Source organism: the organism of the source record quoted next, unplaced genomic scaffold (assembly GCF_019419815.1).
Source record: "Pyrus x bretschneideri cultivar Hongxiangsu unplaced genomic scaffold, Pyrus_bretschneideri_v1 Contig39, whole genome shotgun sequence".
NCBI lineage: Eukaryota > Viridiplantae > Streptophyta > Magnoliopsida > Rosales > Rosaceae > Pyrus > Pyrus x bretschneideri.
The window spans coordinates 4,258,952-4,285,403 of NW_025999712.1; the positions used below are offsets into that span (position 1 = coordinate 4,258,952).

Here is a 26,452-nt window from a genome sequence, read left to right on the forward strand (position 1 = left end):
ATGCAGAGCAATAAGTGTTTTTTGTTTTGAGAGACAAACTAGCTGATACGATGATGGGTATCACGTGTTGGCATTACTTGTACAAAGATTGAACTTAATTTTAGGTACATTTAGAGCTGCAATATTATACCCCCATGATGTTTGGGTTTATTATCCCTGTTTCAAGATGTTTTTAGTTCTACATATTGGGAGTCGATGATGAAATTTTGGTTTAAACATGGTATTGGATGACAAAAGTGCACCGAGAGATAGGAAGCAATCTGGGTAAGGAGAAGGTAGATTCTGATGATTTATCTTTGTCAATTTAGTCTCTGAACACATATAATCAGACCTTAGTGATGGGTCCAGCCAATTATTAATCATGGCACCTTATACTCATGGACTCTTTTTTTTTTTTTTTTTTTTTTTTTTGGAGTTGTAGTTTTGTCTCTTCAAATAATGTGTGTTTTCTAATCTAAATTATGTTATTACAGTCTTCTGAAGATATGGAATCTGAACGATGTTACTGGAGTTGTGGGGGTCTTCAATTGCCAGGGAGCTGGGTGGTGTAAGGTTGGAAAGACGAACCTCATCCATGACCTGGAACCAGGCACAATTACCGGGGTTATTCGGGCTAAAGATGTTGATTATCTGCCCAAGGTTGCAGATGAGAAATGGTCTGGGAATGTTGTCGTATTTTCTCATCTTGGTAGTAAGTATAGCATTTGATTTGTTCGTGTAGTCTTGACGCTTTACTAGTAGACCATACTATTTAGAGTTTTTAACAAATTCATTGATTAAATTTGCAGGAGAGGTGTCTTATCTTCCCAAGGATGCATCCATGACAATAACATTAAAAACCCGGGAATATGAAGTCTTCACAGTGGTTCCTGTCAAGGAACTGTCCAACGGCGTAAAATTTTCTCCCATAGGCCTAATCAAGATGTTGAACTCTGGGGGAGCCATAAAAGAATATGATGAACCTAACACAAGCACAACAGTTGTCGTGAAAGCTCGTGGATGTGGCACATTTGGAGCCTACTCATCAGCTCGACCCAAGAGGGTAACAGTTGATTCGGAGGAAACTGAGTTTGGATATGAAGACATGTCTGGTTTACTCACCACTGATTTGAGGGTGCCGGTGCCGGAGAAAGAACTGCACCTTTGGGACATCATCATCGAGTTTTAAGGTATAAATTACAAGTGTTGTATTAGAATGTTGTGTAGGCCTGTAGAAGGAAGCGGTGTACCTTGTCGTTGTAGTAACTAAAATTGGGAGGAAAATGCAGACTGCTGTTATTGTCTGCATCGTGGCTTGTAGTTTGTGTTTGTGAAATTGGGAGAGAAATGAAAGCTTCCATTTCACTAGTCAAATGTGTGACCGTTAGTATTATTTTGACAGTTTGAATCTTGACATAGAATGTTTGCTTGCTTGGATGCTTGCCCAATGTTTGTGATGTGGAAAGTCTGCTAGGCGGAGCTGAGTAGCATTTTACATACTTGTTTTGTATAATTATTACAATACAAAACAAATTTTCAATTGTCAGGAAAATATTACTTGGTAGATGCGGGGTACCCACAAATGAGAGGTTATTTGGGACCATATAAAGGTGAAGGATATCACCTCCCGGACTTTCGTAGGGGTGCCGAACCAACGGGTCACAAAGAGGTATTCAACCACAGGCATTCTTCTCTTAGGAGCATCATTGAACGAACTTTTGGGGTATGGAAAAAAAGATAGGCAATTTTAAGGGATATGCCTAATTACCCGTTCAATAAGCAAGTGAAGATTGTCATTGCTACAATGGATCTTCATAACTACATACGGAAGTATTCTGAACGTGATCGTCATTTTGATGACCCCAGGGACTTTTGTGAAGAAAGCGATAGTAGTGATGATGATGATGATGAATATCAAAATTATCAAGTTGAAGGATCACATGAGATAGAGGTATTAAGAAATAGAATAGCAACAAGTTTGATGAATGCATCTAATTAGACTACTTTCAAGTACATTAACAATATTGTACTAATGAATCCTAACTATTCACTCTAAAATATTTCTATTAAAGTAGTTTGTCATACTAATTAATATTTAAGATAAAGTTTATAAATATTTTTCTTCTAAAAATAAAATATATTTAGTAATTCATTTTTATTTGTTAAGAAAATTAAATTAATAGCACATCTAGTAATATACCCTTTTTGGTCATTTCACACAGTCACAGCTGTTTTACAAAAAAGTTTACCAAACACTATGATACTGCTTTTTTTTTTTTTCCAAAAGCACTTTTACAAAAAAATTTAACAAACACTTTGCTGGCTTTATTTCACAGCCGCTTATTCTCACAGCACAGCCGCTTATTCTCACAGCAGCTTTTTTTCAAAGCACAGCAATACCAAACCAAACCTTAAAGCATCTCCACCAACCTCCAATTGTCCTTGCAATTGGGTTGAACTGTCTTGTTACCAAAAGAAAATGGCTCCACCAGTGAAGAAAAGGAGAAGTAATTGGATGAAAGGTAGGAGCCCTTGCGGCTGCCCTGCCAACGATTGGTAATTTTAAGTGCAGCATACAACAAGGGGGCTCCCCTACGTGCAGCCCACCAAAGCCAAATGGCTCAGATTTGATACATTTACAGCGGTTAGATTTCCAACGATTTGTTGATCAGGACAGTTAAAAAAATTGAAAATTTTGCTGCTGCGCCATATGGCGTTTTGTGGAGCCTCTGATTTTAAAGATTGAAAAATTCAACGGTCAGAATTAATCCAACTCTAAAAAAACTCATAAAAATTACCAATTTTTTTTTTTTTAAATTCGAAAAACTTACAAAGTTCACACTTAAAAATCTTACAAAGTTCAATACACTTGCAAATTAAACAAAAATTTACGCCATAATGACATGTGGAGGATAAGACAAAGAAAACAATAGAAAAAAATAATATATATTTGTGAATAGTAATCGTTCTTGCTCTTCCTCCTTCCAAACGGATGAACTTGTACAAAGAGAATTACTTATAACCTACCCACCCATTGTGGGTAGGGTGTGCCCTTTGAGTCTAGTACCTATTCATTTTTAACAATTATTTGAGTGAAAAAAAAAAAAAAAAAAAAAAAAAAAAAAAAAAAAAAAACACTCTACTTGTATAAATAACATAAAATCTCTCGTCTAGTACAAGATCCGTTAGCACCAATTCATAATCTTCCACGTAAACAAATTAATGAAATTCTTAAATCTTTTAGGGCCATATTCATTTCTTTACTTCATCCGATTGATCTGATGATATTTCTCATCTTAAAATTTGGAGAGGTTTCAACTTTAAATCCCACCACGTCATAATATATAAAAGAAAAATAAATAGAGCTTCAGGTCCTAACAGCACATGCCTATTTACAAGTGACTCAATCATACTCCAATGTGAATTGGTACGTAGAGAAAAAATTACACATAATAATGTATTATTGGATCAAGACGTCACACTACAGCATACCCAGTTTATGAAAGTTTTTTCTAGTGTAGGTGAGCAAATATAAGTTCATGTCATAGCATACCCATGAGAGGACTGAGTACTTTACGATTGTGAGGACCTTAAACAACGTCATGAATACAATTACCATCTCGACAGTTAGATAATGATTGCATTAAATACATATATTAATATAATTATCTTTGACCGTTAGATGATGATTATTGTAAATACATGAGAGCATAGTCAATTCCACGAAGTAGAAGATAAATACAAGTATTGTATACATGGTATAGATAGAGTGCCCTTGGGGGACATCTTGGGTTATAAATGACTGAGACGTATTGGAAAATCATAATATAGGACCTTTATGTTATAAACTCATCAATATCGTCCTCCACCACATTCATTGACATGCTTATCTATGTTGTCCTTGTAGTCTCATTCCGTAACAATTTCCAATAATTTGCTAACACAAAATATAAGAACAATAATTAATTTTTTTAATACCCTTTTCATACAAGCAAATTACTCGAAACTAGTCTAATGAGAGGTGAGACGGTTTTTAATGCCCGAGGAGTGAGTTAACCACCATAGCAATTAATCACTAACAAAAAATTATTTCAGAACAAACATCTTTATCAAATAAGCGAAAAAAAGAATTACATTTTAAACTGGAATTCATCACCAGGGCAAAAACGCCAAAAGAACAAAAAGCCAAACTGAAGACGAACAAGCAAACAGACATATCATAAAGAAGGAAAGAGAAATAAGAAAGATGTTGCTACACATAGCCCTCACACTTCTCTCTCACTTGCATCAATTGACGGACATGGCAATCCATTCTTGTTCAAAAACCTTACATACTAAGATGGGAGTCTATCGACCTATACAAAATCACTCTGTCCGATCCTTGATGCAACACAACATAATATGCCACTTCATTAGATGCCCGATGAACCGAGGACCAGCTGCATCCGTGAAGGACTCCCGCATGTGGACAATTAAATTGGCAAAAATAAAACCACAATGACAATAATTGAAATCTAGATAGAACATACTTACCGAAATTCCATTTAAGCTAATTAATATGCAGACGACATTTTAGCATTTTGGCATCCTTTTTTCCTTCTCTTTCTTGGTCCAAAGAAAAGAACGAAAAAGAGATGCCAAATGACTAAAATGGTATCTACAATTGTCGGACGTGAATTCTAAATAATTATAAATACTATACTTATAAAATAATTTTTGACTTAACATTTAACCGGAGTACAAATACTTTTTATAAGTTAGTAGAGAGCCGTATTTTTACTCATTTCCGATGTGGGACGAACTATTCTTATATAGTTGTTACTTCATGAACATCTTTGATGTGAGACTAACAATTCTTATACAGTTGATTGCTACTTTATACTAGGTTGGGGTTATGGGGTTCTTTCAATAGGTTAGGGGTTGCAATAGGTTAGGGTGTGCCACATGAACCTAATACTTAACGATTTTTAACTGTTATATGGTGAGTCCTTCTAGTACAAGATTCATTAGTCACTAATTCACAATTTTTCACGAGTGTACGTAAGTAAACTAATGAAATCCATTAACATTTTAGAGACATATTAATTTCTTTTTTCAACCAAGTGATTCAATCATATTTGTCTTAAATTTTGAAGAGGTTCTAACTTTGAATCTCAAAATGTAATATAAAAGAAAAGCAAATAGAATATGTGCGCATATACAAGGGGTCCAATCATATTCCACCGGTGAGCCAATTACATCCTCTCTCAAGCATGGTTTAAAATATCCATATAAGTGGAATGTCGATATGCAAATTCATTGAAATATTGATGAATATATCAATTATTGCCCGTGTCTGATATCCCAGTACGTTTTGGGTTTAGAACTCCCTCATCTTTTAAATTATTGTAATGTTTTCAGACCCTTCCCCTCCTTTAATAATAATAAATTAAAAAATGTTGCCTTGATAGAAATTATGAAAATTTGCAATGAATATGTATATCAACTCATTCAAATTTAATTGAAATTAGAAAAAAAAAATCAAAACAAATTCAAAAGTTTGAAATATGCAATGGGTTCCGGTAAAATTTTTATAATGAATCGGTAAGTATGATCGATATTCATTGATTTTCGTATATTTAGCTGACATAAGATGAAGTTTGCATTTCACCCATTGATTTTCAATTTTTCAAATATTAACCAAAATATCAATAATTTTGTGGATATATTAAACAGTGGGCCCAAGCGACTCAATCACACCCCATCCAACTATCCAACTTTTCATACCCAAAAAGGAAAAGGAAAAAGAAAATACTATATATGTAACAACGTGTGGTAAATCCGTACAGTCCAGCACTCGACCTCGACCTCCATTGTCACCCACCCATCCACCACGTTGCCTCCCGCCCACGCCACGCCACATCACCACCGCCCCCACTTTCCAATTTCCCCTTTTTTATTATTAATTTAGATAAATAAATACTACTTTCCTTTTTAAATTTAATTTTCATTGGCAAAGAGCAAAAAGCAGCTCCGCTGTATCTCTCTCGTTCAATAATTACCGAGACGACGACCGTATCGGTTTCGGTTAAGGCCGCGTTTGGATCTGAAGGATTTAGGGTTTCGGACTTGATGCTATTGCTATTCGGTCTGTACCAGAATGTCTCAAGCTTCTTCCTCGCCTCGAAGCTCTGCATATCTCGACGCGCTGACGCAAGAGATCGAGAAGAAGCTCCAGCGGGTATATTAAACTCTTTGTTTCCCGTTTGATTACTGAGCAAATCTAGGAAAGTAATTGAATTAATGAATAATTGAATCAAATTCCTGCCACAGTTGACTCTGATACAGTTATTTGAATTTAGTTGAGATACTGGTAATTAATTGTTCGATGTCAGAATTCGTAAATTAATTAAATTGTTGGATATCAGAATTTGTAAATTACTGTAAAAGTTTCTGAATTTTTTCAGAGTTTTTTTGTTTGGAAGCAAACGGAAAATCTTTCATACGGATTTCGCTCTGGTAATTATTATGAAAATGTTTGATTTGGGATTGTGAATAGAATGTTTGGATTTGGAGAGCGTTTGATTTTGGATTTGGGAGTTTATTAATGTGATTGCCGGCATAAGAAAAGGATTAGGGAAATTCAGGCCTAACTTGGTAGAGATTTCTGTGTGTTTAATGTGTTGTAGGCGCTGGCTTCTCCGTCGCAGCGGCGGAATTTGTTGCAGGAGTTGTTTGCTGACATAGCTTTGGAGATCGATGAGCGAGCCAAAGGTGAGTGAAAATTCTCCATGGAGTTGTCTGTTTTCGGAATTGACATTCAAATGTTTTCGGTGATACTGCTGTAAGCCTGTAATTGGTTAGCATTTTAAAGTACAGTTTTTACTTTTTAGATACGATATAACTACTAGCAGTAATACTTAGGATCGGCTGAAAATAGTTTATTTAGCAGGATAGTATGTTCAATCGAAAGAATTATGAGAATACTATAAGAGCACCGTTGCATTGCATTGCGTTACTACCTTGGTAATGTATGTCAAATGAGTATTTACTACCGCATACGCGTGGAACTAAAAGTGCTTCACAGGAACATTGATTAATTGCAGTCTAATTTGTATGTTGTGGAAAGTCGTTTACTAGTGTAAGGCGTTACGTGCAATATTTATGATTGGTGTTCTCATTTGTGGAATTCACATTGCATGTCAGAAATGATTCTCAGCAGGGAAGAGGATGCAATTTCTCCTGCTGAGGATGGCATTGAAGGTCAGCTGTGCTTTTATGATGTGCTCACTGATCATTATGTTCGGGTGCCTGAGAATGGAAAACGCATCCTTGATTTGATTGTCCAACTTTGGAGCCAGTCATTTGCATCTCATATTTTTGCCTTGTTGTTCCACAAATGGGTATGTCAACGCACACCCAGTGTATTGATCTTTTTCATTCTATTTTAAAGTCGCCATTCTGGATACAAAATTCTCCTGGTTGGTGATTTGTTTTGAGAAAATCGTATTGTTTCTGTTTACGTTTGGAGCTTTCACCTATTATTCACGTGGATGACGCATAAGGCCTTAAATTGTATTTGTTAAACTGGAAAAGTATGTAGAATGGCCTTGAAAATTTGTCAAACTCATTGAAATTGATTTGGAAGTTATCAACATTCTTTATTACCGAGTTCTATTTTAAATGATTGACACGGTTGGTTTTCAGACATTCTATGAATGAAGTTTTTGTTCACGTACTTGAAGCTGATTCTTACTTCTTAACTATGTTGCCTTAGTTAATCCACTGTGATGCCGACAGGATTTAATATAGTTTTTTTGCTAGCTGTTTGAGGTTCAACTTGACAACTCTGAAGTACTTCTTCGTTACTCATCTGCTCTTGTTGAAGGTGCAACAAATGTTTTCTGGTACGAATATAAGTGCATGCTTGTTGTTTTTTAATGGTTGATTGGAGTCGTTGGAGTTACAAGTGGATGTAGATGGCCTTGCAGTATTGTGAAATGTCTATTGATTTTGTAGTGCCTTTTATTCACTTTTCAACGGGACTCCCATAGTTGAAATACTATGTAAAAACAGAATCTCTTGTCTCTTGCGTCCTTATATATTTATGTGTGTTTCCGTTCCTCCATAGTGTGATGTTAGGTAGGTGTTGCTCGTTCTGTGAAAATAAATTATGTGTCTTCGATTTCAAAAGCAGCAAAGATAGAAATGGACTTTTTTTTAAGGAACCTGGTATGACATGAAGAGTTTAATAGTATCCTACCAAAGCAACTCTTGTGGACATGTGGAATGGTCTGTCTGCTTTGTTCCCATTGCCCAACTTTTTTCTTTCTTTTGGCTGCTGCTGCTACTATCCATATGTGCTGACAAAATGGCAACTTAGGGTTATGAATTATGTTCCTTTTTTAATTTGAAATGGGAATTCCCCCATCCAAGGTTTCATTTGTTTCTTTTTGTTCTGTCTAGGAAACTTATTAATGGTACTGTGTGCAAATTTGCAGGATTGATACTCAATCAAATGCAAGGCGATTCCAATCCCTTTTTTGTGTAAGAGCCCTTTCAAAGTTGAAATTTATATGCTTCTGTTGGAGAACTTTATGAAATATTTATTTCATTTTGTGTTTAACCCACCCCTTATTTCAGTATCTGCTTGAGGATGTTGCTTTGGAGCCCAAACGGTTAAATAAAATTCCTGTACAGGTCAGAGATTCCCTTTCCAATTTTCCAGGGAACTTTTTTACTTGGTGTGGATAACTTCTAGCCATGATAGTGATTAAACAACCAATATCTATGTAGACGCTTTTAAATTAACTTTAGAATTCTTCAATAATTCTCAGGTCCAGCGAGATCTATTTCTTTTACTCTCCAGGTTTATAATTTTTTATAACTCAGGTGGGTTTTCTGGTAATGCATCTTCAGCCTTTGAATTAAGAAATTGTAATTTGTCCATTAATGTGTTGATTCATGCAGTTGACAAGCTCGACCGCTTCTTAAGGGAATTTCCTCTTTTTCCGAACGCTTTTTTGGTTGGTAGTTCAGCAGACTTCTTTGTTATTGAACTAGCCGATCAGGTCAAATTCGCAACACTCTCCACAGCAGAACTTTTGTTTAGTTTTGTTCACACACTGCAGTGATATTCATATATTAACAAATCTAATATGTTCATATTTTCTTGACTGGTCAGCTTCAAAAACTGAAGGTGGAACCAGTATTGCTGCATTACCTTTCACACATAAAAGTTCTCCAGGGTAATATTCGAACCCTTTTTTTCAGGTTTAAGATTTAAGGAATTATGTGAACCTGGAATTATAGTCGCTTTGTGTTCTGCTTAATGTATTTCTAATTTAACAGGAATGGAGCTGAGAATGGCCACAAGCACAAGGTTAAAGGCTTGTCTGTATAGCTTCACTTCTCCTGGAGGTCCAATGTACCCTACAAGAGCTGTTCGTCATGCAGCATGGGATGCATTAGATTTGCTTTTTCCCGTGAGTATATTATTCCCTATCACAGTTTTCTGGTTAAACTGGATAATTTAGTGCAATCGTATATGTTATCGTCTTCGTTATCCTAAATATTGTGCGTTATACAGATTATTTTGTTGCCAATAGTCCCATCTCTGGTTGGATGTGAGCAAAGCGGAGATTTTTATTGATAATTTGATGGCTAACTCTGAGATAGAATAAACTTATAGAGCCTTGCATGATGCATTTAGAAGTCATGCATATGCAAGGACTTACCGGTGTCTTCCCATGATTAGATTCGGAACATTACGCCATGTTTGCGTGTGTGGGAGCGTAACTCTGATTCTACGGTGCAGGTTGGCAGATACCCTCGGCATCTCATAAGCCTGTTCTTCCGATTGCTATATCCATGGTACTGGCCCGCTTCTTGTTGGAATTTCGTAATGGATTGCGTAAAGGCAGTATTGTATTCTCTGTTAGGATTAATCTACTCAAGTTTGGGGAAGCTGAGAAAGCCGAAGTTTTAAAATGCTGCCAATTTCGAAAGATGTAGCCTCCTGTAAAGTTAAAAAACTAAACCCCTAGGAACCGAAGCGCAAAGTTGTTTGTAGTGAATTGTATTTGTGATTTTGTTCCCCTTTTGCCCTCTTTCGACGGAACCGAAATTGTTTCTTCTTAATTTAGATTGCAAACAATACTTTGGTGTATTGTTTGTTCCCCTTTTAGCCGTCAATTACAAGTTCTCAATAACTTGTTTTATTTGCTTTTTACTTTATGGATCGTTTTAATTGTTTTCAGATTGCATCTCTTATTACGCAAATGCAAATCTAAGCTAAAATTAAAGAAGGGGGCTAAAACGTATCCAAGAAATTTCCTTGCCGGAAACTTTGTAGGCCTACACGTTCCGAAAGAGCTCCTGCATGAATTTCAACAAGTTTATGGAATGGCGAATGGCTCCGTGGGCAATATGCCTGCCGGAGGTTGCATTTGGTCGAACCTTTGGCGTCGACCTGAGGTTGTATTTGGCTGAACTTTTGGCGTCTACCAGAGGGTTGTTGACCGGAGGTTGTATTTGGCCGAACTTTTGGTGTCGATTCGGGGTCGTGAATGGCACGAGACTGATCTACGGCTGTCTGAAACTGGAGATTGAAAACGACTCACATGTTCGTCATGCACATCCATTTCGCAGCCGAGACCACTCGTCCTTTCAAGTTCATTAAGTTTGGTACTGAATTTAGGGCATTGTCTCATTGCCGATACAAAACCAAACAGTTTGGTTTGGATGCCATTTACTAGTCCAATCCTGCCTGAATCAGTAAGGCAGCCGTAGTTCAGTCAGTTGGAACCAGCCAAACCGGCTCGTGCCGCCCTTAGCTAAATTAGCAGTGTTTCCCAACCGATACACACAAGAAACGTACATGGATAGCTAGATTAACAAGACTGGATTGCGAAGGTAGATATTAGCAAATTTTTTGTCTGCCTAGGGTATTGTTTTTCCTCTAATACGAGATAACCTCATCTCTTGCTCCATACTACCTCCGTGAATCACATAATTAATCAATCGGTGAGAGAGATAGAGATAAGTGCACAAAATATACCCGGAAAGCCATTGCCAAATCAAAGAAAATACCGCGAGCGACCCATTAGATTTGAAAACCGGGATATTTTTTTAGCATGACCTGTCTCTCGCCGCTTCTCTTCGCCTCTCTAGCATCGTATTTCTACTCAATTATCGACACAAACGAATCAAACAGCGAAAACACAAGCCATTTCAGTTGAAACGTACCTATATGAATTCCAACATCAAAACATAAAGATCATATGTACATAAGTTCACATGGCATGTTGTGAGCTACTTTCAGAATTCAAGGAACCGAACACAAAAATGAATCATAGCAGAAGGTAAAAATTCTAATCTCAGAAACTCAAACAAGTTTAATCCAGTCACTTGGACGGAAAACCAGCCGTATTCAATAGTGCATATGGAACTCCAACCATGGAAAGATAGAACCATGCTCCAATGCAATCTACTGATCTAGGCAACAAAAGGGTAATATTCACAATCAAAGCAGCAACTATTAACTCTGACCCAGAATACAATCAGAATTAAAGCTGTCTTTACCGAGACACCGAATAAAGACCATCAAAAGGCAGGCATATCTGGAACTCCTTCCAGGACTAGCAAGCCTGAAGGCACCGCACATCTCTGAACATCATCGCTATGACTTCAGTAACCAGTTCTACATGTAGAACCGGCTAGTTGTTTAGTCCATACAATTTCTCTAAACGCATAATGTCAGGATCAATGCCAATTAAATTATCATTTCTGGGTCGGGGTATAAGGGAACGCTACCATAAATTAGCAGGAAATATAACCAGCTCAACTGCACCAAACACAAAGGACAAAACTTAAATAAATAACAAGATTTCAAAGCCAAGGAAAACAGAGATATCTACCTCATGCGAAGTACGCCATTTTACATGCAGTAGAACCAACCAAACTCAATTGCAGCAGTGTGTGAACTCTAAGGCTCAATCCTTTCACACGTTCTGCAGCCAGTTTTGTCTTTGTGCGCGGAGAAACAGAGAGATAAGCTTCCCAATTCCATAACGCCAACTTGTTGAATGTATAAAAAGGGATTGAAGAAGCTAATGAAGTGAGAGTTCAGTTCAAAGTACTGAAACTGTCCATTAACCCACATATCTCATACCCATGTCTAAACAAACATAATAAGTGCCCAAACTACATAAGCAAGATTCTAAAAGTTCTTCCTACGCATGATTTATCTCTCAAGGAAATTGGGTTTTGATAGAAATACAGAAAATCACCAAGCACCAGTGAGCCATAAAAGATGTAATAAAGCCGACACTTCATACAGCTGATTTCACTTTACTCTTGCATTGATTCTGCTGCTGCATGGTACTTCTCTAGCTCGGCATCAAGATCTTCAGCAGAAACCTTTTGGTCCTTTTCACCACGGCCTCTTCCACTTCCACGTCCACCACCGCCCCTTCTAGGACCACGGCCACCACGCCCGCCACCGCCGCCGCCACCGCCACCGCGTATACGTCCAAATGCACCACCCCTACTTTGTCCCCTGCTCAACAGCCCCAACAAATACATAATCAGCTTCAGATAAATTAAAATGTGGCACAGATAATACGTACGCACATCCAACAATAATAGACGCTCAGTCTTCCCAATTGCTACATCTCATGACTCAAACACATGTATGAGACAAAACATCAGCTATATTTGAAGGGTTAGCTTAGGCATGATGGAACATCAGTTTAAATATCATACAAATGCATTTTAATCTAAATAAATAAGTATCAAAGTCATTAATTCAAGATTATTTATTTGTTTAGAATTTTCAGTTACAACATGTTTAAAGATTTTAAAGACTACAGCCCATAATAAAACCAAGCCAATAATGCAAAGTCGTAAATAGGCACAACAACATCCAGCAGATGCAAAATCAAAACTTGCACCTTGATGCATTCTTATTCCAGACAAATGTTGGCTAGAAAGATTAACTAATGCCTAGAACAAAAGCCAAGAGCTTCTTATAGCAATCAAAAATCAAAATAACCTCTTATTCCTTAAAGTGATTTACTAAAAAGCAAAAAAAATGTATAAGCACAAACATCATTGAGAGCTAATTCTAAAGTAAAATGTATGGCACACAACATACCCCATGGGTGGTCCATTCCGATTTCCAAAATTTCCATTTGCAGCAGGGGGGAAAGCAGGTGGGGCTCCAGGTGTCCCAATGTTCGTTCCTACAATCTCAATCTTCATCGGCTTCCCATCAAGCTGAACATTGTTGTATCTTTTAACAGCCGCTGCAGCATCCGTTCGTCGTGAGAAAACTACATCTGCAGTTCCCTGTGAAAAAGAGCTTTGTTTTAAACTACAGCAGGACACAAAGAATTCTCCAGAAGGACCAACAATGCAAAACTTGACAAGGTACCTTTGATCTCCCACTTCTGTCATAATGTACTCCATAACGTTTCAGGTCACCAACCTCAGAAAACAATTCCTGGCATAATAATTTGACTTTAGAAAACACAAATTGTAAAATGTAACAGAACTCAAACTCCAATCATCAATCAAATTTGTAACCAGAAACCCACTAATAAATAAACAAATCAGGATTGTAGCAACAAATGTGGATTCAAATTCTTAGTTATTTGCAAAGACTGTTAAATAAAGGCATTAAAGGGATTTTCGATGTTCCGCAGACTTATCAACCTTATCTTAATTACATGTGGATTAGCCGATTAGCTTAACATTTATTCGGCTAACATAAAAACTCCAATCTAATAAAATAATTTATAATAAGAATCCAAATTCAAAACATTTAGTTGTAAATCCAATATCCAAATACAACTCAAATGATCATTAAAAACCCCTAATTTTGATTGATCATAAATCACAAACGAAACCACCCTCTTAAGAAACAGATCCAGCTTTTATATAGAATTTTGAAAGAACAGGGAAATCCACCTTAATGTCCTCATTGGAAACGCCATAATCGAGATTGGAGATGTAGAGCTTGGTTCCGGTTTCGATAGCCGATGCTCTTCCGGCTGGAGCCGCGTACGCCGCCGCACCAAGATCCCCATACATGTCGTGTTGCCACGCAGCCTCCGGCGCCTAAATTCCCAAAATTTATCATTAACTCAATTCAATTTCAACTGGAGAAAAGATCAGATCAGAGCCAAAGCCAGAGATTTGCTTCTACCTTGGCCGCAGCCGGGTACGGCGTCGTACGATTGGCACCGCGATTCGGCAAGCGGCGGGCGGGTCCGGGTCCGGAGGTCCCCCGGCCGCCGCGGCCTCGGGCGTTACCGGATCCCGATTTCTTGCTGGTCTTGATGAGGTCGTCCAGGGACATGCTTAGAGGGTCCTGCATATTGTTTGACAGCGGGAAGAAACGAAACCCTAGGAGCGAGAAAGTGGAGAGAGAGAGGGTTAGGGTTTCTAGTGGCGGTAGGAGTTCTAAGTTACGAACCGAAGATGATGAGAGAGAGTCGGAGGAAGAAGTCTGTGAAAGAATGATTCGTTTATATACGGTCATTTGCTTCATGGTTTTATATTTTAAAAAGCAAAGCCTCAGCGTCAAGGTTTCGTGGTGTAGTTGGTTATCACGTCAGTCTAACACACTGAAGGTCTCCGGTTCGAACCCGGGCGAAGCCACTGTTGTTTTTGGTTCCTTGTTTTGTTATGGTTTATTTTTTGCAATACCGCTATAATTCGATTCTAATCTCACTCTGCTGTTGTAAAACTCAAACTTAGCCAGTTAATCACATGGAGCTTACGTTTTTTAGGGTTTTTTTTGTTCGCAGTTTTTGCAATGGCTCAATTTTAATATTACTTTCCCTATAACTCAAATTCTCATTTAACTAATAGAACTCAATTTTTGTCAAATAAGTGGTGAAATGAGATTAGAAACAGGTTATCATGGGCACTGTGAAAATTATTTTTTATTGCATTGCAATTGTACTAGTTAATTTGGCATATGTAACATCTCATATCGTCTAAGGAAGTGGATCCTGTAAGCCTTATATGTATATTTCTATCTCTACCTAGCACGAGGTCTTTTGAGAGCTCACTAACTTCGGAGTTCATCGGAACTCCGAAGTTAAGCGAGTTCGCGTGAAAGCAATCCCATGATGGGTGACCCAGTGGGAAGTTCTCGTGTGAGTTCCTAGAAACAAAACCGTAATGGCGTGGTCGAGGCCCAAAGCAAACAATATCGTGCTACGGTATAATCGAGGTCGAGATGTGGTGAGGGCCCGGACCGGGATGTGACAGCATACTCGAATAGATCATGGAAGATCGAGTTTTGATTGTATCCCTCATATGAGATCACTTTTTATATAAGTGAGGGGCTGATAATTAAACTCTAAACTTCGAAAATAAGAATAAATGCTCTTAACTAACTCATATGCATCTTCCTATTAAATTTTCTTAGACTAGATGTCCAACTTTGATTTTTTGTTTAAAATGGTTGGATGGTTGCCATTTTTGCTTTTTCCCTTTTTACCCCAAAGCTATTCTCTCTTATTTTTAAACTTTGTACTATTTTCTCTTATCACTAAATAGAAGTTTTCTTTTATCGAGGTGTCTTGCCTTATTAGAGAATCAAGATCCTCTCTAAATTTTACAATTCGAAGCCCATGAGTTGAGAAACATGGACCATTCATTTTGAACTCTACTATCCCCATTAGCTCATTCTAGTCATCCATCTTACATAAATCACCGGTCCAGATCTTTTTATCCTGCTCTTAAACAGTTCGAATTTCTCAATCTGTCAATTTCAGATTACGAGATCCAAAAATGATCTAAAATCCTTCCTATGAGACGAATAAATAGTTTTTGTTTTTTTTTTTATCGAAATACATTTTTTCTTTGAATATTAGACATGATGGAATATTTCATTGGATCTTTATATACGTTTTACAAAAATGAAAGGGGAGAAAATATTCATTTTCAATATTGGAAGAATCTCTACTAATTAATGAAATCCTCTTTGTCAACCAAAAGAGGGTGAAAAGAAAAATTAGTCTTCTATCACACAAAAAAAAATGATGGGTAATAATGTAATTTCCTAGTCCAAATTTTACTGTTTTTTATTGAAGCATCACATACATGTGATGTTAAAATACCTCCAATATTTATAATTAAAAAAATAAAAATAAAAACAAAAACCTCCCCCACCCCCCCCCCCCTCTCATTTTTCTAAAAAGTGTATTTATACATGGAAAGTATGTGAGTAAATGCTAGTAAATATGATAATTAGTTAGACCATATTAAAAAAGGGCATACGAGGGCCCAACCGGGTTCGAACCGGTGACCTCTTGATCTGCAGTCAAATGCTCTACCACTGAGCTATGGACCCAATTTATTAATTGTTCCAGTATTAGAATTAATAAAAGACAGCTAATCACATTAATCTGTTTATTTCAGATGGGCCTTTATAGTTGATTAAGGTTGGCCCGGAGAACAACTTGTCGGGACCCAGAAAAGTGTTTGGCAAAAACCCACCATGTAACTCAGAAATTTGTGACTGCACTTTTGTTTTATTTAGACAAAAATACTTTGTCCTAATGCCAGTTAGTCATGGTCAAATTTTACTTTTATAACTGAAATTTCCGATCATACCCAACACAACTGTGAATTAAAATTTAATTCATTTATTGGGTGCTAATTAAACTCTTATGCGCGTTTAGGAGTTGATAGTGCTAACACAGAATCAAGCACTCAAGAAGACAAGATTGCGTATAACTGGTGGAAGCAATCTAAATTCCTTAAGTTTGATGCTCACAAATCCTGTGTGAGCAAGAGCATACAGGGTTCAATCAAAATGTGATAAGGTGACATATTTCATGAAAGCAATTGAGGAACATTTTGTGAAATCTAATAAGGCGGTTGCTAGCACACTTTCGGGCATGAAGCACGACAATTCCAAAAGTGTGTGTGAGCACATTATGGAAATGGGGGACACTGCAACTCAACTTAAGTCGTTGAAGATAGAGATTTCTAAGTCATTCTTGTTCAGTTTCATTCTCAATTCTCTCCCTTTTGAGTATGGACCATTCAAGATTTCCTATAACACACATAAGGAAAAGTGTTCCTCCAATGAACTTGAGATTGAAGCTTGAGAAACTGGAAACTGCTCATTTGCTTGAGAAACTGGAAACTGCTCATTTGCTAACTACCGAGCAGCAATGTGCCAAGAAGAGCAAACGTTGTCTTAGGGTGACGGGAAAGAAACCAATGAAGAGTTTTGCCGACAAGGATGCATGCTTCTTCTGCAACAAGAAGAAAGAATGTGCCAAGTCCAAGAAATGGTTGGAAAAGAAAGGTACTCGTTGCTTATGTGTGTCATGAATCTTGATCCTAGTAATACATGGTGAATTAACTTAGATGCTTCAATTCACATTACCAATTGCATGCAGGGCTACTTAAATCACAAAAAGCCGAGAGGCAATGAGCAATTTATCTACTTAGGAAATCGGATATGTTCCAGTATTAAAGCAGTGGGGACTTTTAAAATAACATTAGGATTTGGTTTTGTCTTTCTCTAGAAATTTAATTTCAGTTTCAAAGTTAGTGAAGCAAGGAAGAAGAAAGGACACAAAAATAGAAGCAGGTAACTCGAAATCAAATTATGAAAGAAATATTTTGTTGCAACCAATAGAAAAACTATTGCCAATTGCCCGAAATGAGAAGCAAAAATATTTTGACAAAGACGTTCCTCAATAATATCATCATGATTCTCGACGTCATGTGCGGTAGCAATACCAAACCAAAAATGGGGCTACTCTAAACATTCTATTAGTTATATTATACATCAACATTCCAACAAATATACTTGTATGCACCAAAAACCCAGGTCCAGTGAGGTAAATGTATTTCAAAAATTAAAACTTACGGAAGTGCTGTAGAAACATATGTATAAAAAGAAAATATTTCATTTAACTAGTTATTTTGTAATTTTATGGTTTGCTTTGACAATTCAATAATTTGTTTAAGAATGGTTTGAATAATGGTGATGGTATTTTATCTAATGATTTATTTAAAAGGAAAACTAATTAAAAATCTAAAAAAACTTCATTTTTAATGAAAAATTATTTTCAAATGTATAATGAATAGTATCAGAAAAAAATATAAATTTAGTTTCTCGTTAAAAAAATATTTTGTTAAATTTAGACTCCACCTGTGAGTGCAATCTTTCAATAATATGAGATGTTACTTCCCCAGTTTTGTTGCAAATTTAGTAAGTATATGGTAGAAAATTCACTGCAAAACCTCTAATTTATTGCCACACTAGTTCATATCGAAACAAGAATCACATACAAAATATCAAATTGAAGAAATTAATCAACTGGGTAATCACTAACAGAAGAAATGGATCAGTTGGATAAATCAAACTTTCATTCAGAATTTAAACCGCAATAGAACAACAGCATCAGTACTTATACTTACATAAAGGGTTAAAACCCAGAAACCCGTAACCCTAACCCTAAATGCTTCACAACCCATCTCAAATCCAAACCCAGAAACCCTAACTCTTCAAGAGCTGGTAAACTTAGTCACCGCCTTAGTACCCTCAGACACCGCATGCTTGGCGAGCTCACCGGGCAGCACCAATCTCACCGCCGTCTGGATCTCCCTCGAAGTGATAGTCGGTTTTTTGTTGTACCTGGCGAGCCTGGACGACTCCTGGGCGAGCTTCTCGAAGATGTCGTTGATGAAGCTGTTCATGATTCCCATGGCCTTGCTGGAGATTCCGATGTCTGGGTGGACCTGCTTCAGGACCTTGAATATGTAGATCTTGTAGGTCTCCACGCTCTTCTTCGATCTCTTCTTCTTCTTGTCTCCGGCGGCGGCTCCGGCCTCCTTTGGGAGCTTCTTCCCGGCCTTGGGCTTCTTCTCGGCGGGGGCTTTCTCTGCCACGGCGGACTTCTCTGCGGGCTTCTTCTCAGCTTTGGGCGCCATCGGAAATTTTCTTGTTCCTTTTCTCGGGAAACAAACGGAAACTTTGAGAAGACGAATTTGGGAGGGACTTTGGAAACTTGTTGGGATGCGAAGGGATGGGTTCAGTCTGGTATTTAAATAGGTCGTTGATAAGGAGAAGACGCGGATCGATGACGAGGCGACGAGTGTCCGTTGGATGTGGTGGAGTCAAAATGGGAGATCGACGGCTTGAATTGAAGCTTAAAGGAGCGGTTTGCTTGTTAGTCGGGCTGCGTACGTGGTGCGTTATTATTGGGTATGATTTAAGGGTACGGATCGATGAGCCGGGGCTAAACAGGCGATCGCGATGCTTCTTTTTTGTTTTGATAAACTGGAAATACAAAACCCGGGCTAAGAAGCCAAACAAACAAGGAAAGCCTACCACGAGGCAAGCAAACACGGAAGCAAAAAACAAAGAAGGACAACAGAGGGAGTTACAAGGAGGACAACATAGCCACACTATGTTGTCGCCCCCTCTACTATCTTGAACCCATCACGGAGGACAGGGTAGACCATCACTTTGAAGCACAAAAACTAACGAAGATGAAGGTCTATTGACCCAGGGATGATCACACATCTCCGCACGTGCCATATTGGCTGATCTTGGGATCCAAGACCAACGACAGTCATGAAAAGACTCCCCTAACCGTTTAGCATTTACTAAGGAAGGGTAAGCCTCCCACCTACCATTCTCAATCGAACCTAAAAAAGAGCTAATGGAGTCATAGAAGTCAGATTCAACAACAACCCTTGTAAGCCCCTTTACCAGACCAAACTCATAACCTTTCAAGATTGCCAAAGCTTCAGCAGCACCCTTAGACAAAGCTTGAATGGCATGCCTAATCGCAGCGATGAATGAACCCTCAACATCCCGAATAACAATCCCCATATAAACAGATCTCGATAGAGTCGACCAACTAGCATCTACATTAATTTTGAAGTATGGTGCGGAAGAAGAGCGTCAGCGAGACGACTGATGAGCTATGGTCATAGGTACCGGGGGATTCGGATTCCTGCGAACAGCTTTAAAGAAAGCTCCGATCGAATTAGTGATAACACGTAAGACCTTGGAGGGAGTGAGTGGTTGGTGATCATACAAAAAATAACACCTTGCTTTCCAAATGTGCCAACATGTAAAAGCAACATATGAGAGTAGATATATTCGATCTCCACGCAAACCAACAGGTAAATTTGATAACGAAAATAACCACTCCACCTAATTTGAGACTTCATACCTGTTAATGCGAAGATTAAGAATCCCACCAAACCAAATTGCTTCCACCTATGGGCATTGTAAGAATAAATGCTCGATAAACTCCACTTGGTTACGACATATTGGACAAATTGGATTTAGGGTAGAATGTCGCTGATACAAAGCCGTCATTATGGGCAAAGCGCCATGAAGGGTCCTTCACAAAAAATGCCGAATCTTTGCCGAGGTTTGTAACTTCCAGATTAATTTCCACAAACGGCTCGGTATAACTCGAGAAAAAGCAAAATTTCGCTAAGGTGGGAAGGGCAATTAAGATTGCAGCCAGTGGTACCCAATTTTCATAGAATATTTTCCATTATTGGTAGCCAGCTAGATGAACCGATCCCCTCACTACTATCACCAATAGGTGTATCACAAATAGCATTAAGATCCTCAATCGAGACAAATGGTTGAAGGTAAGTAAGATCCCAAAATCTAGATGAATCATAAATAAGAGAGTCGACCTGAGTATTCATGGTGACCAGCACTTCACCACATGGATTAGGATGGCCGGCATCAAGTGATGGGAGCCAGCAATCAACCCACAGCCGCACAGTTCGTCCATCCATGATTTGCCAATGCGCCCCTTTCAACAAAATATCTCGACCCACCAATAAACTGGTCCAAGCCCAAGAAGCCCGACTACCTCTCTTAGCATCTAGGAAAGAACAATGCGGGAAATACCTAGCTTTAAGAATCGAAGCCCAAAGCGAATTCGGGTTGGAAAAAAAGCAATCTCCAACATTGCTTGGCAAGAAGAGCATCATTGAATTATTTGAAGTTCCTGAAAACCATACCTCCATTATATTTCGGGAGTCCTAAGACATGCTTAGAAACCCAATGGATTTTCCTTCCATCTGATATCTGCCCCCACCAGAATTTAGTGATTATGGAGTCCAGCTTATTACAAAAAGCATCCGTAAACTTAAAAAGACTCATTGGATACTGTGGAATAGCTTGAGCGATAGCCTTGATCAACACCTCTCTACCAGCTTGAGAGATAGTGCATTGCTTCCACCCTTAAAGTTTGCTCAGTAATCGACCTTTCACATACGCAAGACCACGACATTTTGAATGAGTCCAGATAACAGGAACTCCCAAGTAAGTCCCAGGATCAGAGACCACAGGGATACCAAGCGCATTCCCCAACTCCTCATGGACGGCCTGTGGGGTATTGTCACTGAAAAAGACACATGATTTCTTAAGATTCACCACCTGTCCCGAGGCCAAGCAATAAGACTAAATTAAATGCCCCAAGTTTATGCAATTATCCTTATCAACCTTTAAAAAAATTAAGGTGTCATCAGCAAAGAAAAAATGGGAAATGGATGGGCCATTAACACTCATTTTTACCCTAAGCAATTGTTTAGATTCAGTAGCCTGACTAATCTTCTTTGATAATACATCACTAACCAACAGAAACAAATACGGAGAAAGTAGGTCACCCTGCTATAAGCCACACGAATGAGTAAACTTCTTTCCAGACTGAATAACCGAATTGACACACCCAAGAATAAGTTTACGCCAGCCTGGGTGGAAGCTCATCTTTTCCATAATGGCAGAAAATCCCATTCCACCCGGTCATAGGCTTTTTGCATATCAAGCTTAATAGCAAATTCAAACTTACGTTTTGCTTTCCGAAGCTTGAGGAAATGGAATAGCTCATGCACAATACCAATATTGTCCTGTATTTGACGTCCCCTAACAAACACATTCTGCATGGGAGAAATAAGACTCGGAAGGATAGGCTTCAATCTATTAGTTAAAACTTTAGAGAGAACTTTATAAAAAAGATTGCACAAACTAATAGACCTAAATTGAGAAATTGACTTCGGGTTCGGAACTTTTGGGATCAACACAATATGAGTACCATTAATCTGCCACGAACACACATCACATGTCATCAAGAATCTAATAAGCTCATTGACCTCTGTAACCAGACAATCCCAGAAAGAATAGTAAAAAATGCCAGAAAAACCATCCAAACTCGGTGCCTTTAAACTACCTAATTGCCTAGCAGCCTCTTTGATTTCGTCTTTCGTGATCGCCATCATCAATGCAGGGTTCATATCATCAGTGACCATCTGAGTAACACAATCCTAAACCAGCCCCCAATCTTTTTGCCTAAACGATGTGAATAACTTAAGAAAATACTCATCAAACAACTTATGCACACAGACTAGGTTATCCTCCTAACTTCCATCATCCCGCTTTATGGTCTCAACTTTATTTCTTCGTCGCCTGTGCAATGTAGATTGATGAAAGAAAACCATGTTAGCATCACATTCATGAAGCCATTGAACCCGAGAATGTTGTTTCCAAAAAGTTCCTCCTGTTCCTAAAGCTTGTCAAGGAGTATGGTTTTTTGTTTAATTGTTGCTGCATTTAGTCCCCATTTCATTTGCAACTCGCCAAGTTGATTCATGAGATCATCAATCTACCTATTGTGCAAATGAAACTTCCCTTTACTCTATTTGATGAGTCGAGATTTACAATCATTAAGCCGTTTTTGCCATCTAGTCATAGGATCTCCTGTGCATATTCGATGCCAACAGGATTCAACTAGCTTCCGACACTCCTCATCTTTAGCCCAAAAGGCTTCAAAGCAGAACCTTGGTTTTCTTTTACTCTAGATCGATTCACGACGGATAACTATCGAGCAATGATCCGAACCCACAACCGGAGCATGTATGACTGCTGTATTAGGCCAATTAACTAACCAAAATTGATTACAAAGCCCCATATCAATCCGCTCCTCCACCAGCTCCCCATGCATAGTCCCCCTCTAAGTGAATCGAGGTCCGCTAAACTCAAGGTCCATGAGTTCCGTTGCTTCCATAAAGCTAGCTAAGTAGCGTAGTCGATTATAGAGAACCACTGCCTCGCCCGATTTCTCAAAGTCCTAAGGAAATTCATTAAAATCACCTCCGTATAACCACAGATTAGCTGAAGGTTGAAAATAAGAATTCATCCAGTTCCAAAATGCATCATTTTCCTCCCCATAAGATGTGTCGTAGACGCTGGTCACCCTGACGCACCTAGTCTCTCCTACTTTCCGAACTCGTGCATCGATGATATGAGGCAATGAGAAAATAATGTCTAGCTCCAATAAATCATTCCACCAAAGACTAAGACCATTGGCCCTACCAACAAGAGGCAAATTAAATCTACCAATGACCTATCCATCTACGAAGCCCATCAATGCTATGATCCTTCATCATGGTCTTGGACAGAAAGATCATAGAGTATCGATATTTCCTGATGAGCCCATAAAGGGCCCAAACTACCGTGTTCGACCCTAGACCACGGCAGTTCCAAAATAAAGAAGTCATGGTGATCAGGCGGCAGTTTTAGGCCAGCCGCCACCACCTTAAGCATTCTGCTCCCTTTTCCGTGCCATAAGTTTCATTTTCTCAACCATCGCTTCCTCTTCTAGAGCCTCCCACATCAGCTGATAATCTTCCGGTCTCGCTGTCAGATCTTTTTCAGCATACAAAGCTTTCTCAATCATCAAACACCTCTCTCTTATACTCATTCCCTTTAACCGAGTGGCAATACTTTTTTTCCTTTCTTCTCTGCTCTCCAAATTTCTACTTCTTTTTTTTGAGAATATTGATGGTATTCCATCTGATATAATTCTGCACCCCGTTTCGAAGAAGTACCTTCATTCCCCTCACTAATTTTTAGAGTTGTATATTTGTCCTTTAGCCTCTCCTCATGAATCTCCTCAATTACTATAGAAGACGAACCACCTAGATGTTGTGGCATGACAAAAGAGTATACCGGTGAAGGACACTCATGACTGCTTCCAACAGAGCATATCAAGGTGAGTAGTGATGGCTCTCCTGCTTTAACTGTGTATCCTCAACATCTACTACCTGTGTAGTACTTCTCTGGTGTCTTATCCAACCTCTTTTATTCTGTGGTAAAGATTCTGGGTTCTCCATCTCCACACGACTACTACCTTCGCCACTTCTATTACCCAGACATTTCACCGCAAATTGAGTTAAGTTTTTATTCCTCTGGGAACTTCTAACCGTACTAGCATATCGACGATCCCATCTGCCAATGATTAGTGGTTTGGGATTGTCTCGTTCCTCATGAATGGGAGCCGTTTTAATCCACTCGCCAAAACCCGTTGCGCCACTTATGGTCTACTCAAAGGAGCATTTAGTGATAGTATAACCAATTCTTCCATATCTGTAACAAAAGTCTTATAGTCGTTCATATCTGAATTCCACCCAAGTTCCCTTCCCACCCGTTGGTGGCACCCAACAACCAGTGAGTAATGGGTTAAGGGTATTAACAAGTATATGCACTCGTAAGAATCCACGAGCTTTAGCCGAGTCTTCAAATTCTACAAACCGACCAACCTTCTGCAAGACTCGTCGAACATTGGCTTTGGACATTAGACATGGTGGTATTCCCCGTCTCTGAATCCAGAAAAGAACCATTGCCAAATCAATTTCCTTTAGAGCCAATTCCTTGGGCCATCTTTGAACCAAAAAATTCTGTTTCATTACTGCCCAAGGTACTTGTTTGAGAATTTTTTCTACAGTAGTTTCATCCGCAACAAAAATTATGTACAAATTATCCTTTACCCACTTGATCTCAACAGTTCCAAATTCCTGCCATAATGCTCTGAGTATATTCTGCACTCCCCACCTGTTAAGGTTCCAATTCACCAAAACCTCCCCAACCAACTTACTTCCATGTTCCATGTGCGATAGATCCATCGATTGATCCTAAGGACTACCAACTCATCAATTGCCTGATCTGCCATAGAAACTACAGGCACTGACCTTTTAAATGACTGGGGATAACTAGATTAGGAATGAATGCACTGCTTCCAAAACCAAAACAATTGCTAGCTGACTCGGTCTAGGTAGATGGAAATTAATACCCCAATCGACCGATATTTACTGCCCAAATCTTTACCAATCTAGAGAAATCCATATAATTCCAATTAGGAATTGCTACATTGAACAACGCATTGTAGATCCAAGCTAAGTTGGCTCTCTCACGAAGGAGAGAAGAAAACACTTACAGAGAAGTGACTCTCATTGGGAGAGAATATGCTCTCACAGAGGAAAGAAAAGAAGTGTTTGGTCTTTGCTCCTCTATTTTATCTTTGTTGATAACATTTCATTTTGAAAGTTGGAAGTTGAAATTTTCTTTATTGTTTACTTGTTCATTGAAAATGTTTTGTCATTAGACAAATTAAGTAGGCAAAATTATTTTTTATTTGTCTATGTCATTAGAGTTTAGTTTTTGCTTACATGACTTGTTAAAACAAGTTTGCCTACTCAATTGCTTATACCATTAAAAATACCTTACAAAGATGCTAGATGACGTATACAACCATGTCAAAGATACCTTAGAAACATGAAACCACTAATTTACATGTTGACAGTGATATATAGAATGTTCGTAGCAAGATATTCTCTAGATATAATGTGATGTATCCCAACATTTTAAATCCTAACTAATGTGGAATATTTGATCAATTTACATTAACTTCCATGCTGTATATAATTAACCTCAATTGGTACTACAAACTTGAGGTTTTTGCTATTAATTAATAGATAAGTGATTTCGTAACCTGAGCTTTCCTTAACCAACAAACCTTACTTCGTAACCTTAGCCTCCCTTTTTTTATAGTTCGACTACGTGATTTAAAAGATTGGACAAAGTCCAACTTATGTCAACACGTGAATATTAGTTTCGAGTGGTTCTTTCGTTCTCAATGCTAAGAAATGGCTTGAGCAAAAGTATGAGAATAGACGTGGCACTGTTGGAGGCTGTCAACATACAATATGTGTGATAATTTGTAGGTTTGCACTCATATCTAACTTCTGAATCAAACGACTGAGCAGTGAATGAGACTCTTCTGTTCAGTTGACTGAAAGGAAAATAGAAATTGAGAACATAATGTAATCATTTCTTAGGTGAAATAAAATTACATTCATTTTAAGAGATAATCAAGGGTTGATGAGCCACTTTACATAGTTTGAAATATTGAAATGTAAAGAAAACAGTAAAAACAAACAAGATTCAAGTCATAGATGACAAGATGATGCTAGAAGAGTCCACGATACTAGTGATATTGGAATAGACTAAGAGAGAAACAATGCCACTAAAGGTGCTCATAGCTTTGTTGGAATAATTGTCAACTGAATCATATTACATGGTAGCAGAGTTAAAAATATTTAGATCTCAGAGCTCATAAGTAGGGACGCGTTGAAGAAAGCT

At 38.2% G+C, this 26,452-nt stretch overlaps 3 protein-coding genes, 1 long non-coding RNA gene and 2 other non-coding genes across 7 annotated transcripts; 3 read left to right on the plus strand and 3 right to left on the minus strand.

The window, feature by feature from the left end:
* Positions 1-426: 426 nt before the first annotated feature.
* Positions 427-1,042, plus strand: LOC125468639. The gene is made up of 2 exons (XR_007251029.1): positions 427-691; positions 789-1,042. It is a non-coding gene; the product is annotated as an uncharacterized LOC125468639 (long non-coding RNA).
* A 4,869-nt stretch (positions 1,043-5,911) lies between these two features.
* LOC103944953 lies at positions 5,912-10,178 on the plus strand. Of its 2 annotated transcripts, XM_009355440.3 has the most exons (11): positions 5,920-6,199; positions 6,648-6,732; positions 7,165-7,361; positions 7,783-7,865; positions 8,460-8,505; positions 8,602-8,658; positions 8,796-8,850; positions 8,929-9,029; positions 9,143-9,206; positions 9,310-9,443; positions 9,776-10,178. In XM_009355440.3, the coding sequence occupies exons 1-11, from the start codon at positions 6,119-6,121 to the stop codon at positions 9,944-9,946; spliced, it is 1,074 nt and encodes a 357-aa protein (XP_009353715.2). In that variant the 5' UTR covers positions 5,920-6,118; the 3' UTR covers positions 9,947-10,178. The 2 variants fall into 2 exon arrangements, with proteins under 2 accessions (XP_048420753.1, XP_009353715.2); XM_048564796.1 differs by having other exon boundaries at positions 5,912-6,199; positions 8,796-9,029.
* Positions 10,179-12,083: 1,905 nt separating this feature from the next.
* LOC103944954 (THO complex subunit 4A) lies at positions 12,084-14,405 on the minus strand. Its single transcript, XM_009355441.3, has 5 exons — positions 14,168-14,405; positions 13,930-14,079; positions 13,394-13,462; positions 13,115-13,308; positions 12,084-12,517 (listed from the first exon to the last, which is right to left on the minus strand). Exons 1-5 carry the CDS (start codon positions 14,336-14,338, stop codon positions 12,310-12,312), a joined length of 792 nt encoding a protein of 263 aa, XP_009353716.2. The 5' UTR covers positions 14,339-14,405; the 3' UTR covers positions 12,084-12,309.
* A 143-nt stretch (positions 14,406-14,548) lies between these two features.
* Positions 14,549-14,622, plus strand: TRNAV-AAC. The gene has a single exon. It is a non-coding gene; the product is annotated as a tRNA-Val (tRNA).
* Positions 14,623-16,255: 1,633 nt separating this feature from the next.
* TRNAC-GCA lies at positions 16,256-16,327 on the minus strand. The gene has a single exon. It is a non-coding gene; the product is annotated as a tRNA-Cys (tRNA).
* Positions 16,328-18,348: 2,021 nt separating this feature from the next.
* On the minus strand, positions 18,349-19,027 carry LOC103944955 (histone H2B-like). Its single transcript, XM_009355442.3, has one exon. It carries the CDS (start codon positions 18,928-18,930, stop codon positions 18,505-18,507), a length of 426 nt encoding a protein of 141 aa, XP_009353717.1. The 5' UTR covers positions 18,931-19,027; the 3' UTR covers positions 18,349-18,504.
* Positions 19,028-26,452: the final 7,425 nt, after the last annotated feature.

Excerpts from the sequence above, each read along its gene's own strand:
- LOC103944953 (XM_048564796.1), top strand. The coding sequence starts at position 6,119 with ATGTCTCAAGCTTCTTCCTCGCCTCGAAGCTCTGCATATCTCGACGCG. Across the intron at positions 6,733-7,164 it reads GATCGATGAGCGAGCCAAAG|AAATGATTCTCAGCAGGGAA; the intron begins GTGAGTGAAAAT and ends ATTGCATGTCAG. Across the intron at positions 7,362-7,782 it reads CCTTGTTGTTCCACAAATGG|CTGTTTGAGGTTCAACTTGA; the intron begins GTATGTCAACGC and ends TTTTTTTGCTAG.
- LOC103944954 (XM_009355441.3), bottom strand. The coding sequence starts at position 14,338 with ATGCAGGACCCTCTAAGCATGTCCCTGGACGACCTCATCAAGACCAGC. Across the intron at positions 14,080-14,167 it reads CGTACCCGGCTGCGGCCAAG|GCGCCGGAGGCTGCGTGGCA; the intron begins GTAGAAGCAAAT and ends TTGGGAATTTAG. Across the intron at positions 13,309-13,393 it reads ACAGAAGTGGGAGATCAAAG|GGAACTGCAGATGTAGTTTT; the intron begins GTACCTTGTCAA and ends TCTTTTTCACAG.
- LOC103944955 (XM_009355442.3), bottom strand. The coding sequence starts at position 18,930 with ATGGCGCCCAAAGCTGAGAAGAAGCCCGCAGAGAAGTCCGCCGTGGCA.